At 34.7% G+C, this 23,748-nt stretch overlaps 1 protein-coding gene across 13 annotated transcripts in view; it reads left to right on the plus strand.

The window, feature by feature from the left end:
* The window catches only part of UNC79 (unc-79 subunit of NALCN channel complex), a 239,798-nt gene that overhangs the window by 73,865 nt on the left and 142,185 nt on the right, over positions 1-23,748 (plus strand). For all 13 annotated transcript variants that reach the window (XM_036071607.2, XM_078054135.1, XM_036071606.2 and 10 more), the window contains 2 exons: positions 19,053-19,117; positions 23,380-23,468. In XM_036071607.2, the coding sequence (XP_035927500.1) occupies positions 19,053-19,117; positions 23,380-23,468 (154 nt within the window). The remainder of the gene's footprint in view (positions 1-19,052; positions 19,118-23,379; positions 23,469-23,748) is intronic.

Raw genomic sequence — 23,748 nt, forward strand, 5'->3', positions numbered from 1 at the left:
AAGACCCATGTTAAGGAGCTTCATTCCTGTGTCTTCTAATAAGAGTTTCATGGTTTCAGGTCTTACATTTAAGTCCTTGATAAATTTTGAGTTATTTTTTTGTGAGTGGTATAAGATAGTGGTTCAGTTTCATTCTTTTATATGTGAATATCAAATTATACCAGCACCATTTATTGAAGAAACTGTCTTTTATCCATTGAAGTATTCTTGACCCCTCGTCACATATTTACTTGGCTATATATGCTTCAGTTTATTTCTTGGCTTTTGATTCTGTTTCATTGGTCTATTTGTCTGTTTCTATACAATACCATACTGTTTTGTGTACTATAGCATTATAGTATAGTTTGAAATCAGGGAGTGTGATGCCTTCTGTTTTGTTCTCCTTTCTTAGGATTTCTTTGGTTATTTGGGGTCTTTTATGGTTCCATATACATTTTAGGACTGTTTTTTCTACTTCTGTAGAAAATGCCATTGGAATCTTAATAGGGGTTGCATTGAATCTATAGATGGCTTTTGGTAGTATTGACATTTTAATAATATTAATTCTTCTACTCTATGAACATGCAATACCTTTCTATTTATTTGTGTCTTTGATTTCTTTCATTAATGTCTTGCAGTTTTCAGGATAGAGATTTTTCAGCTCTCTGGTTAAATTTATTCCTAAGTATTTTATTGTTTTTGATGCTACTGTAGATGGGATCAATGTTTTTATTTCTTTTTCAGAAAATTCATTGTTAGTGTATAGAAATGCTACTGATTTTTGTGTGTTAATTTTGTATCCTGCAACTTTATTGAATCATTTATTAGATCTAACAGATTTTTGGTTACGTCTTTAGGATTTTCTATATAAAATCATGTTATCTGCAAATAGAGATAATTTTACCTCTTCCTTTCCAATTCTGATACCTTTTATTTCTTTTTCTTGCCTGATTGCTCTAGCTAGGACTTCCAGTACTGAGTTTAATAGGAGTGGTGAGAATGGGAACTCTTGTCTTGTTCCTGATCTTAGAGGAAAGGATTTTAACCTTTGATTGTTGAATATGTGGTTAACTATAGGCTTGTCATATATGGCCTTTAGTATGTTGAGATATGTCCTTGTATGCCTTGTTTGAGTTTTTATCATGAATAGATGTTGAATTTTGTCAAGAACTTTTTCTCTGCCTATTGAAATGAATATATGATTCTTTTCTTTCATTCTATTAATGTGATATATTACACTAAGTGATTTGCATATGTTGAGTGATTCTTGTATCCCAGGGACAAATCCCAATCAATCATGGTAAATAATACTTTTATGTGCTGCTGAATTTGGTTTGCTAGTATTTTACTGAGAATTTTTGCATCTATATTAATCAAGGATATTGGCCTGTAGTTTTCTTTTCTAATAGTGTCTTTTTCTGGTTTTGGCATCAGGATAATGCTGGCATCATAAAATGAGTTTGGGAGTGTTCCAACCTCTTTGATTTTTTGGAAGTGTTTGAGAAGGATTGTTGTTTTCTTTTTTAAGTGTTTGGTAAAAGTCATCAATGAAGCTATTTGGTTCTGGGCTTTTGTTCATTGGGAGGTTTTTGATTACGATTCAATCTCCTTACTAGTAATCAGTCTATTCAGATTTTCTGTTTCTTTCTGATTGAGTCTTGGTAAGTTGTATGTTTCTAAAAATTATTCCATTTCTTCTAGGTTGTCCAGTTTGTTGGCATATGGTTGTTCACAGTAGCCTCTTATGCTCCTTTTTATTTCTGTGGTATCAGTTGTAATGTTTCCTTTTTCACTTATAGTTTTGTTGATTTGGGTCTTCCCTCTTTTTTCCTTTGGTTAGTATAGCTAAGGATTTGCCAATTTTGTTTATCTTTTCAAAGAAGCAATTCTTAGTTTGGTTAATCTTTTTTATTGTTTTTCTGTTCTTTATTTCACTTATTCTGCTCTACTCTTAATTATTTCCTTTCTTCTGCTGACTTTGGGCTCATTTTGTTCTTTTTAGTTCCTTATGGTGTGGAGTTAGGTTGTTTATTTGGGATTTTTCTTGCTTCTTAATATAGTCATTTATTGCTGTGAATTTCCCTCTTTGAACTGCTTTTACCACATCCCATAGGTATGTTTCCATTTTTGTTTGTCTCAGGAAACTTTTTTATTTCATCTTTAATTTCTTCTGTGATCCATTGGTTGTTCAAGAGAGTGTTGTTTAATTTCTATGTGTTTGTGAATTTTCCAGTTTTCTTCTTTTTATTGACTTCTAGTTTCATGCCATTGTGGTTAGAGGAGATATGTGGTATGATTTCAGTCTTCTTGAATTTGCTAAGACTTGTTTTGTAGTCTATCTATATATGTGTGCCCTATATATATGGTCTATCTTAGAAAATGTTCCACGTGTGCTTGAGAAGAATGTGTATTATACTGTTGTTGGATAGAATGTTCTGTTTACGTTTATCATGTTCATTTGGTCTGTAGTGTTCAAATCTGCAGTTTCTTTATTGATTCTGTCTGGGTGATCTATCCATTGCTGAGAGTAGGTTTTCTTTATTTTTTGATTTTTCAGCAGCTTTACTATGATATATCTAGTTGTGATATTATTTATGTTTGTCTTTTTGGGGGATTCATAGACTTCATGGCTTGATGTCTCGAGTTTTGGGGAATTGTCAGGCATTATCTCTCTTCTGTTAGTGATAATAGTACTTTATTAAGGCATATTTTACATATAACAAGATGCACAGGTATCAAGTATATGGCTGGATCAATTTCGACAAATGTATAATGCTCATTTAATCATCACCCAGATAAAGATAATAGCATGTTTCCATCACCCCCAGAAAGTAATAGCATGACTCTTTCTAATCAGTGCCCTCTCTTCCACCTTGATGTAGTCACTGCTCCTGTTTATATATATTTTCTATATTCATATAATTCAGGGATTCATATAAGTAGAGATCAAAGTATGTTTGTGTCTGATCAAAGATTTTGCGTCTGACTTTTTCACTCACAGAATGTTACTCAGATTAATCTATGTCGTTGAGGATATTAGTAGTTCTTTTAATTGCTAAGTAAGTATTCCACTCCATGAATATACTAGTTTTTTTTTTCAACTCTGATATTCATGTACATTGGGATTGTTTCAAGTTTATGGCCAATATATATGAAGCTGCTATGAACATTTTATAGAAACCTTGTGTGGGCATGTGCATTCATTTCTCTTGGGTATATACCTAGAAGTGTAATTGCTGGGTCATAGGGTTTATAAGAAAATTCTAAATAGCTCTGTAAAGTGTTTATGCCATTTTACATTTCATCCAATAATGTATGAAAGTTTCAGTTGCTATACACCCTTGCTAACACTTGCAACTCTCAGTGTTTTGAATTTTAGCTATTCTGGTGGATGTGTATCTCATTGTAGTTTTAATTTGCATTTCCTGGATGATTGATGTTGAGTATCTCTTCAAATTCTTGTTGGTCATTCAGATATCTTATTTTATGAAGTACCTGATGAAATCTTTTACATAGGCATTAATTAGATTGTTTGCCTTTTTTTAAAAATTTAAATTCAATTAGCCAACATATAGTAGTACATCATTAGTTTTTGGTGTAGTGTTCAGTGATTCATTAATTGCATATAACACCCAGTGCTCATCAGATCATGCCCTCCTTCATGCCCATCACCCAATTACCCCATCCCCCCACCTCCCTCCCTTCTGCAACCCTTAGTTTGTTTCCTAGAGTCAAAGTCTCTCTGGGTTTGTTTCCCTCTCTGATTTCTTCCCTTAGTTTTCCCTCCCTTCCCCTATGGTCCTCTGCACTATTCCTTATATTCCACATATGAGTGAAACCAAATGAGAATTGTCTTTCTCTGATTGACTTATTTCACTTAGTATAATACCCTTCAGTTCCATCCATGTCGATGTAAATGGTAGGTATTCATCCTTTCTGATGGCTGAGTAATATTCCATTGTATATATGAACCACATCTTCTTTATCCATTCTTCTGTTGAAGGACATCTTGGCTTCTTCCACACTTTGGCTATTATGGATATTGCTGCTTTGAACATTGGGGTGCATGTGCCCCTTCTTTTCACTACATCTGTATCTTTGGGGTAAATACCCAGTAGTGCAATTGCTGGGTCACAGATAGCTGCATTTTAAACTTCTTGATTATTGTTTTACAGTTGTTTTTATGTAGTCTGGTAGGAGTCATTTGTTAGATTTATATATTACAAATATTTTCTTTCAATATAGGATTGCTGTTTTACTTTCCTAACAGTCTTTTGATGAGCATGAGTTTTTAATTTTGATAAACTAAAATTTATTATTTTTTCATTTATGGTTAGTGCCTTTTATGTCCTAAGAAATATTTGCCTTCTCCAAGATAGTCTTCCTTGTTTTCTTTTGGAAGCTTTATAGTTTAGCTCCCACATTTAAGTGTTTAGTTTAATTTTTGTGTGTGGTAGGTATGGCTCATTTATTTATTTATGGTTTGTTCCAGCACCCTTTGTTGAAAAGTTTATCCTCTGACTTGTATTGGCCTCTTGGTCAAATATATGTGAGCATATTTCTGGACTGTATGTTGTTTCATTGATCTGAATACCAGTACAAATATCTTAAATACTTTGGCTTTATAGTCTTAAAGCCAGATAGTACAAGTCTCTGATGGGTTTTCTTTGCCTAGTTTAGGTCTAATGCATTTCCATATAAACTTCAGTATCAGGCTTCATTTCTACAAAAATAATTCTGCTGGGATTTGATCTGGATTGTGTTAAATCTATGGTTCCATTTGGAAATGATTGATACTATAAAAATATTGTTTTCTAATCCATGAACATGATATATCTCTTCATTATATAGGTCTTTTAAAATTTCTCTCAACAGTGTTCTGTTGTTTTCAGTATAGCATTTTTGTATTTCTTTTGTTAAATTGGTTCGTAGATATTTGATTTTTTTGATGCTGTTGTAAATGGCATTATTTAAAAATTTAATTTCCAATTGTTTATTGACAGTATGCAGATATTTAGTTGTTTTTTGCATATCCATGTTTAGCCCATAATTTTGCTAAATTCAGTTAGTACTAGTAGTTGGTTGATTCCTTGGATTTTCTATATAAACAGTGGTGTCATCTGTAGATAAAGACAAATTGCTACTTTCTTTCCAATTTTTATACCTTTATCATTGTTTTGTTTACTTGTTTGTTTCATTGCCTAGGACTTTCAGAACAATGCTGAATAGAAGTGGTGTAAGAATGGCCACCATTGCGTTGTTCCTGACTTTAGGGAATATTTCACCATTAAGTGGTCTTTAGCTTTAGGGTTTTGCGGATATCCTTTATGGTCAGTTTGGGGACGTTTTGGTTTCATTTCCAATTGACTGAGAGCTTTTATCCTGAATAGATGTTAAACTTTTTCAGATACTTGGATAAAATAAAACAACAACAGATGAGAAAACAATAAAAGTTATGTATTTCATTGTTTTCTGCCCTTTACTGTTTTCCTCCTTTTCTTTTCTTGAGTTTAATTTTCTCTCCTTTCCCCCCTAGGTTCTTGAAGTGAAGGCTTAGATTGTTGACTTTCAGCACTAAAATTTTTTCTAATTATCCATTTTTTTCCTTCAGATTTTTATTTTAATTCTAGTTAGTTAACATATAGTGTAATATTGGTTTCAGGAGTAGAATTTAGTGATACATCACTTACATATAACAGCTAGTGCTCATCATAACAAGTGCCCTCCTTAATCCCTATTACCCATTTAGCCCATCCCCCACCCACCTCCCTCTGTCAACCCTCAGCTTGTTCTCTATCATTAAGAGTCTCATGGTTTGCTTCCCTCTCTTTTTTTCCTCCCCATATGTTCATCTGTTTTGTTTCTTAAATTCCACATATGAGTGAAATTGTATGGTATTTGTCTTTCTTTGACTGACTTATTTCGCTTAGCATAATACACTCTAGCTCCATCCATGTTGTTGCAAATGGCAAGATTTCATTCATTTTGATGGCTGAATAATATTACACACACACACACACACACACACACACACACACCACACCGCACCTTCTTTATCCATTCATCTGTCGATGGACATTTGGACTCTTTCCATAAATTGGCTATTGTTGATAATGCTGCTATAAACATTGGGGTGCATGTACCCCTTTGAATCTGTATTTTTATATCCTTTGGGTAACTATCTAGTAGTGTATTTGCTGAGTCATAGGGTAGTATTATTTTTAACTTTTTGTGGAACCTCCATACTGTTTCCTAGAGTGGCTGCACCAGTTTGCATTCCCACCAACAGTGTAAGAGGGTTCCCCTTTCTCCACATCCTTGCTAACATCTGTGTTGATAATTTTAACCATTCTGACCAGTGTGAGGTGGTATCTCATTGTGGTTTTGATTTGTGTTTCCCTGATGATGAGTGATGTTGAGCATCTTTTCTGTCTCTTAGCCTTCTGGATGTCTTCTTTGGAAAAATGTCTATTCATGTCTTCTTGCCATTTCTTAACTGGATTATTTGGTTTTGGGGTGTTGAGTTTGATAAATTCTTTATAGATTTTGGATACTAACCATTTATCAGCTAAGTCATTTGCAAATATCTTCTCCCTTTCCATCAGTTGCCTTTTAGTTTTGTTGATTGTTTCCTTCCCTGTGCAGAAGCTTTTTATCTTGATGAGTCCCAATAGTTCGTTTTTGCTTTGGTTTCCCTTGCCTCTGGAGACATGTCTAGCAAGAAGTTGCTAGGGCCAAGGTCAGAGAGGTTGCTGCCTGTGTTCTTCAGGATTTTGACCGTTTCCTGTTTCACATTTAGGTCTCCCATCCATTTGGATTTTATTTTTGTGTTGGTGTAAGAAAGTGGTCCAGTTTCATTCTTCTACATGTTGCCGTCCAGTTTTCCCAACACCATTTGTTGAAGAGACCGTCTTTTTTCCATTGGATATTCTTTCCTGCTCTGTTGAAGATTAGTTGACCATATAGCTGTGGGTCCATTTATGGGTTTTCTGTTCTGTTCCATTGATCTATGTGTCTGTTTTTGTGCCAGTACTATACTGTCTTGATGACTACACCTTTGTAACATAGCTTGAAGTCTGGAATCGTGATGTCTCCAGCTTTGCTATTCTTTTTTAAAATTACTTTGGCTATTCAGGGTCTTTTCTGGTTTCATACAAATCTTAGGATTGTTTGTTCTAGCTCTGTGAAAAACGCTGGTGGTAATTAATCCATTTAAGGTTACCAGTTTCCCTCTAAGCTCTACATTAGCTGTATCCCATGAATTTTGATTTGTTGTGTTTTCACTCTCATTTAAAAATATTAAAAAATTTTTAGTGCTAGATCTTTTGCCTGTGTTATTTAAGAGAATGTTGTTTAATTTCCAAATATTTGGGTTCTAGTAATTTTTTGTTTTGATTTCTACTGTAATTCATTGTAATCAGTGAATTTTTTAATACTATAAGGATGTCATACCATTTTTTTCTGATAATGAAACAAATTATCAGACAGAAATTTGACACTATTCTTGTGATTTTATCCCTAAATGTAATATGATATTTTTTTCTCTGCCTCTTTTAAAGATTTTCTCCTTATTTTTGGCATTTAGTAGTATTAACGTAGTTTCATTATGATCTGCTTAAGTGTAGTGGTCTTTGTATTTATTCTGCTTGAGGTTTGTCAAGCTTCTTGAATTTGTGGTTTTATGTTCGTCATCAGTGTTGGAAAAATGTTGGGTGTTATCCTTTCCAGGTATTTATTCTGCCCCTTTCTTTTTCTCCTCTCCTCTTGGGATTTAAAAAAAAATATTTGTTATTGTTTCAGAGGTCTCAGGTACTCATCTCCCACCTATGTATTTTGGAAAAAAAAAAAGTTTATCTGTGCTTTAGTTGGGTTTATAGTAACCTGTCTTTAGGTTTACTAATCCTTTCTTCTGCTGTGTCCAATATTTTTTTTAAAACTCTATTTAATTATATATATGTATATTTTTGTTTGTTTGTTTATTTTTGTTTTTTTGTATCCCTCTTTCTGGAACTCCAGTGACATATATGGTAGACCTTTCTTCCGTGTATCCTATGAATAATTTTTTATTCTCCTCCCCCATTTCATCTTTCTGTGCTTCATGCTGAATCTTTTTTTTCCAGATTATCTTCCTTTTCACTAATTCTCTAACCTCCCAATTGTATTCTTAGTTTTGTTAATTGTATTTTTAAGCTCTGGAAATTCCATTTAGTGCTTTAAAAAAGAAATCCCAATTCCTTTATGATATCTTCTAACTTGTCTTTTACTTTATAGAACATATTAGGCATAGTTATTTTAAAGTTTGTTTCTGATAATTCAATTTTCTGAATCTGTGGAAATTCTGATTTTATTGTCATTTCTTTTGTTTACTTGTCTTGTATGTATATATATTTTTAATTATGTGCAAGACAATACATAGAAAAACTGTAGAGCTAATTTGAGGGTTAGAATGTTATATTTCTTTAGATAGGGTTTGCTTTTGCCTCTGGAAATTTTGAGGCTATGGACATTAGTAATCCAGGTCACCTTAATGCACCTCAGAAAAAATGTATGGTCCATTCTTGAGATGATTTGAGGCTGGTCTTGGGCCCTTTGAGGGTTGGTCTGATTCTGGTTCCCTTTACTCTATGGTATGGCCTTTTGGGACCTCTGCCCACAATCTAGGGAGATTTTTAGGTATCCCGTTCCTTGATTGTCCCCAAATTTCAATTTTTATTCTCCTACTTCAAAGAGTTTGTTGAAGTCTGCTCATCTTGTGGAATTGACCGATAGAGAAATAGACAAAGGAGGAAGCATGGCCTTAAATGCCAGTTTCACCTTTTGATGATTCTTTCTTCATGGCCCCATAATTCTCCCATTCTGTTCTCTGTTTTTGTTTGTTTGGTTTTGCTTTTAATTTTGTCCAGTTTTCTAATTGTTCTCAGTAAGACAATCAGCTTGAATTAATTTTTCTGTCATTTTTTGGGAAATGGAACCTAAACTCATTTTGTAATATTTTCAAGAGTGGAATGTCAGTCATATATATTTTTTGAGTTCAGCTATATAAGAATATCTTTCTATTTCTTCACACATGAGAGAAAACTGCTTCACTGTGAAAAATATGTAAATATTGCTTCATTGTTTTCTGGCATTTAGAATTATAGAAGACAAATCTTAGACTAGTGTGATTTGTCTATTATAGAAATCCTTTTGGTTGCTCTTAATTCTTGGGGATTTACTTATTAAAAAAACTTTTCTTATATATATACATATTTTAAGGATTTATTTATTTATTTGAGAGAGAGAGAGAAGGGGCAGAGGGAGTGGGAGAGAGAATCTCAAGCAGACTTCACGCTAAGGAAGGAGCCCAACTCAGGGCCCAATCTCACGACCCTGAGATCATGACCTGAGCTGAAGCCAAGCATTGGAGGCTCAATCGACCGTACTACCCAAGTGCCCCTTTCTTATATATTTTTTATATATGAGTATCTTTTTATTGACTTTTGCCTATAATGTTAAGAGTGTTTTCAATCCGGAAATTCAGGTCCTTTTTCAATCTTTTAAAGGAAATTTCTCATTAATGAAATTTTAAATTACTGCTTTTTTCAAATTGTTTTGGTATGTTCCTCAGGAATACCTACAGTTCATAGGTTAGATTTTCATTTTCTGTGCTATGTAGCTATTCTAACCACTATTTTCCATATTTTTATCTTGTATATTCTTAGCTTCTCAGTTTGGTTTACTGTATAACTTACTTGACTTTTCCCCCAAATCAGCTCTATTTATTGCTTTGAATTAGGTTTCTAATTTTTCTCTTTTATTTTTAGTTTAATTATACTTAACATATCTCTTGTCCAAATTCATTTTTATCTCATTCTGTTAGCTTCCCATCTCACCATGAATTTCTATGACTTTCTACTCCTGTTTTTATAGAGGCCATGTGTTCTCGCATCAAGTTGCAGATGCTATAATACCATTCTAAAATATTTTGATTCATAGACTAGATAGTTTTCAGACATGTTTTCTCTCAGGCATCAGTATGATATTCTTTCCTTTGAAGTATCTATTTGGTTGGCTCTTTGTTTTTTTCTTTTTAAAATCAATTTTGCTGGTCCTCTTAGTGGCCAGATGAGTCTGGACCATGCACCTTAGTGATGCTGTCCTGGACCATGTAGCAGCCAGGTGAGTCTGAACCAGGATTTAAGTCCCATCAGTGGGGACCATCTTGTATCCGGCTTCCATCTCTTCATCCTGAGGGTGCAGAGGTCTGAGCCAGGTCAGGAGTGTTGGGCCTCTTTGACCAGATGCACATGTGTGTTCACCTAAGGGAACCTCATCTGTGTGAATGAGGAGGCTGTGGCCAGGCGACTGGGCCACTGGCCACCCCTGCAGTATCAACTAGATTGTTGTGTGGCCTGATTGCTATGTTCATTCCTTATATGTGCAAAGACTTGAGCCAGGCTGCATGGGTTCCATCCTGGCTCCAGCATGCCCTTGTCAAGTTACTTAAGCGTTCTATGCTGGATCTGTGACCTTTGAGGATGTGGCCATGGACTTAACTCTGGAAGAGTGGCAGCAGCTTGATTCTGCTTAGAGGACTGTCTTCAGGGACATGATGCTAGAAAAAGATAGGAACCACACATCAGTGGGATGCCCTGTTTCCATGTCAGATGTGATCTTCAAATTGGAGCCAGGAGAAGAGCTGTGGATGATGGCAGAAGGAACACCACCTCCAGGCTAGTCTAGGAGGTGACTGTGGAATTGATAATCAAATAGGAATACACCAAGTATATAAGGAGAGACTTCGGAATCAAGTGAACTGCATCTATGATAAAACACCTACTGAGCAGAAAGGCTATGGATACGAAGGTTTTGCAAACATATTTCATCTCATCTCATTTGCAAACATATTTTATCCCATCAAGACAAAAAACTCCATAAGCATGTCTTAGGTGGAAGGAGTTTAAAAGATAACTTAGATTTACTTAATTTAGAAGAAAGAACCTTTATGAACTTAGTGGAGATGAAAAATCATTCAGTTATAATTAATTTCAAATGAAGCATGACAAAATTCATACAGGTAAGAAAACCTATGAATGTGGGAACGTGTTTAGTCAGAAGTCCTATCTGATTCGACACCAGAATGTCCATCCGGGAGTCGGAATGTAATGAGTGTGGGAAAGTCCTTACTGATCAATCATCCTTTACTAGACACATGAGATATCATTCAGGTGAGAGACACTATGAATGCAAATTCTGCCAGAAAGCCTTCAGTAGAAAAATGTACCTCATTATACACCAGAGAATTCAAACTAGAGAGAAACTCTATGAAAGTGGAAATGCCTTCAGTAGTAGTTTTTATCTTAATCAGCATGAGAAAAGTGCGTACTGGTAATAAACCCTATAAATATAATGAATGTGGGAAGCTGTCCTGTCTGTGGTGGGTTGTTACAGCAGCTCTGACAGACTAAGACATCATTACTGCATATAAACTTCAAATCATAAATTACTTTGGCAAGAAGAATTTTGAAATTTTTTTCTCTTCTGAACTTGTGTCAGTTAGGATTCCTTTGTGTTGGAAATGACACAATATTTAAAACTGATTGAACAAAAGGAAGTTTATTGGTACATATCACGGGAAAGTCCAGTATAGCTACTTAAAAGGAAGAAAAAGAGATAATTTGACATCTTGTGAAAAGACTCAATATTGAGTCTTCTGATCCATGAACATGGAGTATCTAACCATTTATTTAGGCCTTGTTTAATTTCTCTCAGCAATGCTTGCTAGTTTTCAGTGTATAGGTCTTATAGATATTTTGTTAAAGATATTTGTAGATACTTTATGGGTTTGGATGCTATTGTAAAGAGTATTTAAAAATTTAATATTCTACTTGTTTATTGCCATTACATAAAAATATAATTGATATTTTAAAAATTATTTTATTATGTTATGTTAATCACCATACATTACATCATTAGTTTTTGATGTAGTGTTCCATGATTCATTGTTTGCATATAACACCCAGTGCTCCATTCAGTACATGCCCTCTTTAATACCCATCACCAGGCTAACCCATCCCCTCACCCCCCCTCCCCTCTAGAACCCTCAGTTTGTTTCTCAGAGTCCATAGTCTTTCATGGTTCGTCTCCCCCTCTGATCCCCCCCTTCATTTCTCCCTTCCTAGTATCTTCTTTTTTTTTTTTTTTTTAACATATAATGTATTATTTGTTTCAGAGGTACAGGTTTGTGATTCAACAGTCTTACACAATTCACAGCGCTCACCATGTGCTATGGTGAGTGCTGAAAATGTAATTGATTTTTGTATTTTGACTTTATATCCAGTGACCTTGCTAAACTCACTTATTAGTTTTTGTAGCTTATTTGTAAGTTTCTTAAGATATTCTGTGTACATGATTATACTCTCTTGCAAATAAATATAATTAAAATTTTTTCTTCTTCCTTACTAATTTGTATGTCTTCCTAATTTGCCCGCCTGCCTTCTTTCCTCCCTCCCTCTCTCCCTTCTTTTCTTCTTTCCTACCTATCCTCCTTCTTTTCTCTCTTTCCTTTTCTTATTGCAGTGGTTCATATTTCCAGTTCAATGTTGAATAGGAGTGCTACAAGTGGATATCTTTGTTTTCTCCCCTAGTCTCTAGGGGGCATGTATTCAGACTTTCAGCATTAAATCTGATGTTGGTTGTAGGCTTTCCACAGATGCTTTTTATCAGAGTGAGGAAGTTCCTCTCTATTCTTAGTTTACTGAGAGTTTTTATCATGAGTGAATGTCAATTTTAGTCAAATACATTTTCTTCTATTAAGATGATCATATGACTTCTTTCCTTTATTTTGTTAATATGGTAAATTACATTGCTTTGCTTTGCATTGTGAATTCAACCTTATATTACCTGGGATAAGTTCCATATTGTCAGCTTTATTATGTTGCCAGACTCAGTTTGCTAGTTTTTGTTAAGTTTTCTTGCTCCTACACTTATGAGGGACATTGACCTAGTTTTCTTTTATTATAATTGTCATCTGGTTTTGTTTACAGAATGATGCTGACCTCATAAAATGAGTTGGGAAGAATTTCCTCCTGTTCTATTTTCTGAAAGAGTTTTTGTAGAATTTGTATTATTTATTCCTTAAATAATTAATAGAATTCACTGGTGAATCCGTATGGACTTGGGGTTTTCTCTTTAGGAAGGTTTCACATTATCAATTCAATTTAATGTTATGGGGCGTTTAAGTTTTCAACTTTTTATTCAGTCATATTTGTAATTTTGTAATCTGTTTTTTTTTTTTTTTAAAGATTTTATTTATTTATTTGAGAGAGAGAATGAGAGAGAGAGAGAGCACATGAGAGGGGGGAGGGTCAGAAGGAGAAGCAGACTCCCTGCTGAGCAGGGAGCCCGATGCGGGACTCGATCTCGGGACTCCAGGATCATGACCTGAGCCGAAGGCAGTCGCTTAACCAACTGAGCCACCCAGGCGCCCTGTAATCTGTTTTTTGAGGAATAAACGATTTATGCATTTTGTCTAACTTGCCAAATTTATTGGCATATCTGTAGGATCTGTGGTGATGCCCTACCTTTCACTCTTGATGCTGGTCATTTGTTTTTTTCTCTGTTTTTTTTTAATTCATCAGGCTAGCTAGGTGGCTTATCAATTTTATTGGACTTTCCAAAGATCCAGCACTTGGTTTTATGATTTTTCTCTATTGGTTTCTTGTTTTCAGTTTCATTGATTTCTGCTTATGTCTTTATTATTCCTTCTATTAACATTGAGTTTAACATGTTCTTTTTCTGTCTTATTAAGATAGAAGCATAAATTGTTTATTTTGGACTTTTTATATTATCTAATTTAATAATTTAAAGCCATTTTACCTTTAAGCATTGTTTAGTTTCATCCCACAAATTTGATATGCTGTGATTTCATTGTATTTCAATACAGAGTATTTTCTAATATTCCTTGTGATTTTTCCTTTGATTTGTGGGTTGTTTAGGATTGTGTTTGTTTAAGTGCACAAATATTTTTTATTTTCAAGATATCTTTTTATTTATTTCTAGTTTAATTTCACTGTGGTCAGGAAATGTACTCTATGATTTCATTCCATCTAAATTTTTGAACCTTATTTTATGGACCAGAATATTGTCTCAAGACTGAGAGGATTGTTGAAATTTACAACACTAATTATGGATTTATTTCTCTTTCAGTTCTGTCAGTTTTGCTTCATTTAATTTGAAACTCTATCATTAGATGCACACATATTTATGATTGATATGTCATTTTGATGAATTGACTCATCGTGAAATATTCTTATTATTGGTAATATTCTTTGTTCTGGAGTCTACTTGTCTCATATTTATGTAGACACTTCAGCTTTCTTGTAATTAGCATTATATTAGTGTGGTGTAACTTTTTCTGTTTACTCTTTTAAAAAATATTTATTTATTTGAGTAATCTCTACACCCAGTGTGGGGCTCGAGTTCACAACCCCAAGATCAAGAGTTGTATGCTTTTCTGACTGAGCCAGCCAGGCGCCCCTCTGTTTACTTTTAACTTATATATCTTTATATTTCAAGTGTGTTTCTCACAAGCAGCCTATATTTCGGTAATGGTTTTTTGAAAAAGTTAAATCCTTTTTGACAATCTCTGCCTTTTAGACCATTTACATGCCATGTAATTATTGTTTAGGCCATTTACATTTAATGTAATTACAGATATGGTTGGGCTTACGTCTGTCATCTTACACTTGTTTTCTATTTGTCCCAATTATTCCTTGTTCCTTTTCTTTTTATTACCTTGTCTTCTTTTTGGTTAATTGTTTTTAGTATTCCATTTTATCTCTGTATTGAATTATTAGCTATACCATTTTAAGAAGAATTGTTCTAGGGTTTACAATATGTACCTTTAACTTCACAGTCTACCTTCAAATAATATTATACTAGTTTACATGTAATATAAGAACCCTGTGCATTTTCATTTCCTCCCTCCCATCCTTTTTTGTTCTTGTTATCAAATATTGACTTCTGTATATATTATTAGTCTCACAATACATGGCTGTTCTTGTTTTAAACAGAAAATCATTTTTAACAATACGTAAATATAGGTAGAAAGTCTTTTGTGGTTATTCACATGTGCATAACTGCCATGTGCAGAACTCTTTATGCCTTTGTGTAGGTTCTAGCTTCCATCTGATATCATTTTCCTTCAGCCTTCCTTCAACGTTTCTTGTTGTGGAGCTCAGCTGGCAATGAATTCTCTTATCTTGTGTTTGTCTTCAGATAGTCTTTATTTCATATTCATTTTTGAAGGATATTTTCACTGGGTATAGAATTATAGGTTGACAGTTTTTTTCTTTCAGCCTATTAAAGATGTCGTTCCATTGTCTTCTGGCTTGCATTGTTTGTGACGAGAAATCAGCGATCATTCTTATCTTTGTTCCCCTGTAAGTAATGTGTCTTTTTTCCTGGTTGCTTTTAAGATTTTCTCTTTATCATGGTTTTTCATCAATTTGATTATGATGAGTTTTAGTGTGATTTTCTTTGCTTTTATTTTGCCTAAGATTCATTGAGCTTCTTGGATCTGTGGGCTTATAGTTTTTAATCAAATTTGATAAATTTTGTCATTGCTTTTTCAAATATCTCCCTCCTCCCCCTTTCACTCCTTTTGGACTTTTAACCAGGTGTGCTTTATACTGCCTAATATTTTCCCACAGCTCACTGAAGCTCTGTTTGTTTTTCTTCCAGTACTTCAGTTTTAGTAGTTTCTGCTGTTATGTCTTCTAATTCACTGATCTTTCCCTATGCATTGTCTAATCTGCCGTTAAGCCCATTCAGTGAATTTTCCATGTTCTATATCATATTTTTAATTTTAGAAATTCCATTTGGTTCTTTTATCTTTCATCTCTATTCTCATTGTCTAATGTTTTCTTTGAATATAATAGCTGTTTTTAAGTCCTTGTTTGCTAATCACCTCATCTCTATAATTTCTGGGTTTATTTCTATTGGTCAGTTTTTTTTTTTTTTCCTGATTATGGGTAACATTTTCCTCCTTTTTCAAATATTGAATAATTTTTTACTGGATGCTGGACTTCATGAGTATTACATTATTGAGTATCTGGATTTTGTTGTCTTCCATTATAGTGTTTCAGGGTTTGTTTTGGCCGTCAAGTTACTGGTGGATCAGCTTGACCCTTTTAGGGCTTGATCTTATCCTTTGTTAGGGTGAGCCTGGAATAGCCTTTTCCCTAATGTTAGTTTAGCCCTACTGCTAAGGTGTGACTTCCTAGAGTCTCTACTGAATGTCCCAGGTTTTCACTGAGTTCCCTTCACTCTAGTTGGTTGGAACTTGAATATCTCTCAGGCCTGTATGAAATGTAGGAATTATTCTGCTTACAGATCCTCCATAGTTGTTCTCTATGCAGCCTATGGAATTTTGTCTTACACATGTTCTGCTTATTATAAAGCCAAAGACCTAAAAGGATTCTTAGATTTCTGGAGTTCTTTCTTTGCATAACTCCCTCTTCTTTGGTATACTACCCAGCAAATATAAGCCACCTTGCCTCTTTAAACTCCAGTTTTTGTCCCCTCAATTCAGTGAAACCACCCTACTGTGCTTATCTTTCTCCTTCCACATCCAAGGTCTGGAAATTGCTTCCAGGAAGAAAGCCAGGGTGATTATAGGATTGACTGTATTGTTTCTCTTTTCTCAAGGATCATTGTCCTACAGTATGTAGTCCAATTTCTGAAAACAGTTGTTTTGTATATATTTTCCAGTTTTCTAGTTGTTTATGATGGGAGGGCAAGTCTAATACCAGTTACCTTGTTGTAGTTGGAAGCAGATTTATTGTCTGCCATGTTTTTACATTATATATATTTTTTGTTTTTATTTTTAAATGAAGGGAGCTCTATCATGACTATATTTGCCATATGGTAAGATATGTAGATTGATCCTATATCAGAATCAATTGTAGTGATTTTCCCAATTACAAATACCTGTTCTCTACCCTTAAAGATTTTGATTTGGCAGATTTAACATGAGTTTCAGGTATCATATTTTTGAAATCTTGACAAGTGATTTTTTGTACACAAGAAAAGCTAAGAACCCTTCTTCTGGTAAGTTTAAATCTAGTGTGACTTTAGTGAACTTAATGAGGTATCCTACAATCTATTCTTAACTCAGTGACACTCTGTAAAAATGAAATAAAATATTAGAGGACTAGGACCTCCTGGATATCCCCATCATCTACATATAAAGCATTAATTTCTGGCAAAGCAGGAGACTTTAGAGCCCTGATCAAGAGCTATGGCTGTTGTACATTTTTATTTCCTTGTGCCTTTGCCATAGCAGTTGTTATATATCTTGAATATTACTTCTATCTATAAGTGTCAAGACTTCTTAATATTTATAAAGTGATCTGCAAATATTCTCATAATACAGGGATTCAGTAATGGTTAGCAGATTTTGTCTGTGTGCCAACTCTGTTTTATTAGTGGTAACTTTCTGGAGCTCTGTGTTGAGAAGGATTCTAAGGTCAGTTCTGGGCTCAGCAGGAAGGAATGCTCTTATGGATTAGTGATATCTGTCATGAGTTTGGGATTGGAGGCAAGAGACACATGTCCTATGTATTTGCAACTCCTATACTGGTTAAAGGCAGTCCTTTTTTCTAGGTTTCTCTAATTACACAAGAAAACTTGTTGCTACTCTCTGTATTCATCTTGACTTTTCCACATATAGGAAACATTTTATAGTTATGGAATGCCTGTATTCAAATTATTTCTTCATTTATCCATACCTTACTGATTTCTCTAAAAATATAATCTCTAAAAATTCTCTCTAAAATATATAATCTCTAAAAATATAATCAATATGATAGTGTGTTTTTAGAGTAGTGGTTTTTGGTCTGTACTTCTTGTCTTCTTTTAAAATAAATTGACCCATTGTGTATTTTTTAAAGTCAATGGCTCTATTGACCTTCATTTTCCTAAATTTCAAATCAGACACATAATCTTATATCTGGTCTAACCATAGGCTAAAAGATTTGAAGTTGGAACACCCCTGGACAGAAAACTTTATATGGCCTAGAATATTAATAATAAATGTTTTTGAATTATAATTGGACATATAACTAAGTAAGAATATCCTCTCATCTGCAAATTCTAGTATATTAGGCCAATCATAGTCCTATAAGATTAGAATTTGGCAATTTAGAAAATTTTCCTACTTTCAAACATGTAATTTTATTGCATTTTTAAATGATGGAGTATTGTTAGCTAAGTGCTTTGGACTACTGAATCATCTAAATGAGGATAATTACTTGTGTGACTTTTATGCTGATCTATCCCAGATCCCTTGGTCTTATCCTCATTCTGTGTGCATACTGTGTTAAGGAGCGGGTATTAGCAAACTAGCAGAGGTTAGTCTGTGGGTCACAGTCTGTGGTGTGAGAGAGAGATATATTTCATTTGGGTAAGAAATTCATCTTTCCAGTCTCCACATTTGATGACAATGGGGTGGGACATGGAATAGTGGCGGTTACCTTACCATTCATTTCAGTTATTATGAGTTTGAAATACTTCTTGGTTCCAGAAATCTAGGATGTTCAGTTTAGTATGTACTACAATGAAAAGAGCACTGTTGAGAACCAAGAGATAGAGGTTCTTGTCTCAACTTGTCATTTACTAACTCTGTGACCATAGTGAGCTACTTAACCTTTGTAACTTTCACTTACTCATATATGAAATGAGATTAATAATCTGCTGTACCTATTCTGCAGAGTTGTTGGCAGGATGAAGTGAAACCATAGATATGTAAAAACGTTGGACAACTTTCTAATAGTATATCATTGCAAGGTAATATTATGGTACTGTGTATGCCACCTTATACTAGCTTGTCTCTGCCCATGGGAAAATAGATGGAGTTGTGATATCTTTGTTCAATTTTTAAATTTGTCATAGATTTAAAAAATGATTATCTTAGGAAGCCTGATGATGGTTCTACTTAGGAAGAAGAAACCTAGTGTAATATCTGCTACACTTTTAGTAGGGCACTAATAACTTCAATGAGGAGTATTCATCAGCTATGCTTTGCTTTACAGCTTGGAATCCAATCCACTGCCAGCACATTGAATGCCACAACGCAATTAACAAGCCAGCTGTGAAGGTACTGTTTTATTAGACCTGGTGCCATATTGTATTGTCAATGGTCAGATTATCAGGAACAAATTGCTGAATGTAATGGAGAAGATTGCATCCTTCTCTGTAAAGCAGAGGCCTGTGCTCTGTAGTAAACTCAAGGACCTCCATATTCAATCTGATTGTACTTTGGTGGATTGGTTCAGGACAGAGAAATGAATAGTGGTGACTGAAGGTTTCGCTGTGAGTTCATGGTCAAGTGCTGTGTAGCAATGAGAATTATCAGAACAATCCTGGTAAAACACGTAGTCCTTACTTGGCTTCTATCTGAGTTAATAAACTCAGGGAAATGTACTTTGCCTCTGTTTCACTCATTTCAGATTATGAGTGTTTAGTGTATGACTGCGAAATCAAGAGTCATATGACCAAAATAGATAAAATTGTTAAGTCTTGGCTGAGATCACAGATAATCACTTAACCAAGATGACTGAGAGGTAGTTGGGCAGCGAACACATGGAAAGGTATGTTAGAGGTAAGGGAACAGTGGTTTAGAGAGGCCAAGACACTTTCCTAAGTCAGAACCAGGTACCTTGACTCTCAGCCTTATTCTTTTTCTACCATCACAAATTTCCCTGTCTTGTTATAACCCTGAATCTTTAAATTTGAATGTTAAGAAAAATGATCACACCTTTTAACAAAATTACTTATGGTATATTTGTTGGATACAATACTTGGCTGGAGAGACCTGTGTCTGGATTTGCAAAGATTAATTTTTTATACTGTGAGAGTGAGAGTTACGCCAAGTCATTAGAGTTCACAGATACTTTTTAGAACCTAGTGTCCTGGGAGTTTGCCTCCCTTCTTCTATAGACAGGAAGACTATAAAGATTACCAAATAACAGATACATAATAGTATCATTTTATAGAAACAGAGTAGAAGAGGTAAAATGAGATATAAGAAATATAAATATAAATCCCAAAATGTGTTTCATATACCAGAAATGTCAGAGGAGTGCCAATGATAACATTGTCATCCAGATGTATCTTACTAGCAGAGGACCTTTTTGTATTATTATGTTTCATCTCTGCTTTTGATAAAGGCAAATTGAATGAATTTATGTTGAGAAAGAGCAAGTGAGGGTAACCCACCAGTGGAGGCAGAGTCTCACCCATTCAGCTATGAGCACCCCTCCTCTGAACTTCCACAGACATTTGGGATTCAAAGGTACTTTTCTTTGGTGCGAGGACATTTTGAGCTATACACCTGTTGCGTTCATATGTTATCCATGGATTTCAGCTTAATTCTTCAGGTGGTGAGAATTGTGCAGCTCTCTTACTTTAGTTTCTTTATCTGTCCTTTCCTCTTTCTGCTTATGTTACAATGCCCTCTTTTGGTTCACTCAGACATCAACAGAAAAGGGAGGTACTTTTTGTTTGATTTTTCCACTTATTTTTTTCTTTGATCTTATGTCAGGCTGCATTCTCAGGAGTCCTCTGACTTCATGATTAGTAATGATTTTTGGTTTTCCACTCCCAAAAGTCATCACAAATTAGATTTTCTCCCTCTCTTCTAGGCAAACAGCTTAGTCCACCCCTCTGACCGGGCTTTGCTCTGCTTATAGGCTGTTCCCTGTAGCCAGTCCTGCAGGACAGGCCAAACCATCCTACTTTCTGTCTCATTTTTAGGTGAGGTGAAATTCACAATAACGTAAGTTTAATCATTTTAAAATGAATGATTCAATGGCATTTAGCATATTCACAATGCTGTGCGACCACCACCTCTATCTAGTTCCTAAACATTTTTATCAGCACCCCCACAAATTTTATTTTCTGAACTCCAGCGTTCCTAAAGAGTTTTCTTTTGTATTTTTACTCTGCTTCCCTGGAAAGGTAATATTCTTGTTAGTGCTTCCTGTGCTGGGCCTGTTTTTGCAGAACAACAGATCTGGCTCAGTATTGTTTTTTCATTGCAATATGAGCACTCCCCAAACTCAGGTAGGTATGACTATGTGACATATAGGTCGAGGGCACCCAACATCCAGATACTTACAGAATAATGTTAAATGAAAAGGAAGTCATCCTTTATAGTATGATGCCAATTTAATTTAAAAATCACATATATGTATATTTATATTCGTATTCATGCTCATCAGAATGTTATTAGTGGTTGCATTGAGATGGCGGGTTAATGAGTTTCTCCATTTTCCTAAGCCTCTACGTTGGGCATAATTGTATTTATAAATGGAAAATAACAATTTTTTTAATGCAGCAGTCAGATATGAACATGTTAATATAGATGTAAACTGACGTGTTCAGAGTAAAGACAGTTGACCCTAATGTCCACAAATGTTATGGGTCATGTGAACTAATTCATTTAACATGTCAGAGGTCACCTAGCTAATCTATAATGATTATAGTTCGGACATCATAGGAGTTTTTCTCTTTGAGTGGAATGAAAAAATATCTTTACCTGATTGGGAGTATCAGTAACTCATTAGAAATGAAAGTGAAGTAACTATATTGAAGAACAGGTCTATATTGGACACATGGGAAAGACTCAGGGAAAATGGATTTATCCTTACAAAAAGCATACTGTCTCCATATTTGTGAACTTTTACCACTAGGCAATGATGATTTGCCAAATAGAAAAGTATTATCTATGTTTGTTGCAATACACTGCAAAAACGTACTTTTTTAGGCAAGAGCCAAAAGCTGCGACAGGATTCAAAATGAAAAGGTGTTGGAACTTAGAGTTCATTATATTACACTCTGCTTTTGGTTTTACTTGGTTCTGTTTGCAGATCCATTTATGAAATACTTTAGACCTCAGATAATTATCTAACACAGGAGTCAGCAAAGTATGGCCCACAGCCAAATCTGGCCTGCTGACTGTTTTGTAAATAAAGTTTTATTGGAACACAGCTGTGCTCACTTGTTTACGTATTGTCTATGGCTGCTTTCATGGTACAACAGCAGAGTTGAGTAGTTGTGACAGAGAACATATGGTCCACAAAGCCTGAACTATTTACTTTCTGGTCATTTACAGAAAGTTTGCTAACCCCTCATGTAACACACCAAAAAGTAGTTATTCATTGCATCAAAGGAAGCTTGAAACTTATCTAAGGAAAATTTTCACACTGGGCCTTTAGCATGAGGGAATATATAATTTATAGATTTTGATGGTATAACGATTGAAATTAAGGAATTCCAACTCTTGTTCCCCCATCATTGAAACTCTTCAGGGTTGTCCTTGCTTCAGCAGCACATATACTAAAATTGGAATGATACAGAGAAGATCCGTAGGGTTGACACGTGAAACTCTTCAGGGTTTTAACTTTAAATGACAGGCTGTTTGGGTTATAAGTTTGGTTCATTTTTTCTCCCTAATCAGTAAAAACATCTAAAGAAAAGGCAGAGTGGAGTTCTAGAAGAATCTGTGTCCTAGGCATATTAACTGCACAATCAGCTATAGCATAGATTGATTATTTTTTGAAGGACGGGAACAGAATTCAGAATGACTTTGCTAACTCATTGAAATTTAACCTGATGCAATGTACAAGATTCAGCTAGTTGTGTTCACTTGATTTTAAACATCCAGATATTTGAAATATCCTGATGATCAACAGCAAAGCGAACACTTTTCATCTCTGTGCCTTGGCTAATGAAAACTCAGCCATAAATAATCCAAAATTGAATAGGGCACGGCAGGGTTAAATGAACCACAGGTCATATGTGGAAGGAAAAAATGCCTGAAAATGTGACATTGGATGATTGATATAGAACTTAGATTCCAGAGTAAGAAAAGCAAATCACTTAGTGTTAGATTTCACGTGAAATTTTTTGAATTGAGGTTTCTTTTAAGAAGGAAAATGCTCTACTGCCAGAATTTTGGTAACAGTTATGATTTTTCAATTTTAATATATTTTCCTCTTCCTAAAGAGAGATTGCTGTGTTTACCACTTTCAAGCAGGAATGAATGTATGAGGCAATTCCAGCCACCGTTGAACAAGATTTTTTCTCTTTGTGGAATGAGGGTGGATTTGTTGACACTATGTGTTACTTAATTGCAGATAACAGGAGAAATGAAAAACCACAGTAGGCACACTTAAGTACAGTGTGGACTCATCAGCCAGTGCAGGAAAAGCAGCTATAGGTTAAGTGGGTTTTACTAAAAATACTTATTCCACTTTGCTTTTGAAAATTTGTCGCAATCAAAACCTTTGCGTTCTCAATACGGGGGATGTGATAAACAGGACAGGAGAGTTCATTCTGCCTTTCCATGTGTTTCAGATGTGTATAGATCCTTCCCTGTCAGTAGCTCTGGGGGATAAACCACCCCCATTGTATCTCTGTGAAGAATGCAGCCAGAGGATCGCAGGGTAGGTATATGAGTCCTCCAAGAAAGGGAAATAGGGCAACAACAGAAGATAAGAAAAATTAGTTGTACTTAAATTGGTTACATTACTCATATTTCCCACTAGCCCTTTTGGTTTTGAAAGGTTACTTTGTCAGATATTTGACATATAGCAAACTTTCATTTGGGAGATTTCAGCTTTGAGAATTTGCAATATTTCTCTCCATGCGATAAGAGAAAGCAATTCCATGTAATAAAACAGCTCCAATTTTCAAATGACCCTGTTAAAAAAGGCCACAGAGAAA

This window comes from Halichoerus grypus, chromosome 8 (genome assembly GCF_964656455.1).
Source record: "Halichoerus grypus chromosome 8, mHalGry1.hap1.1, whole genome shotgun sequence".
Taxonomy (NCBI): domain Eukaryota; kingdom Metazoa; phylum Chordata; class Mammalia; order Carnivora; family Phocidae; genus Halichoerus; species Halichoerus grypus.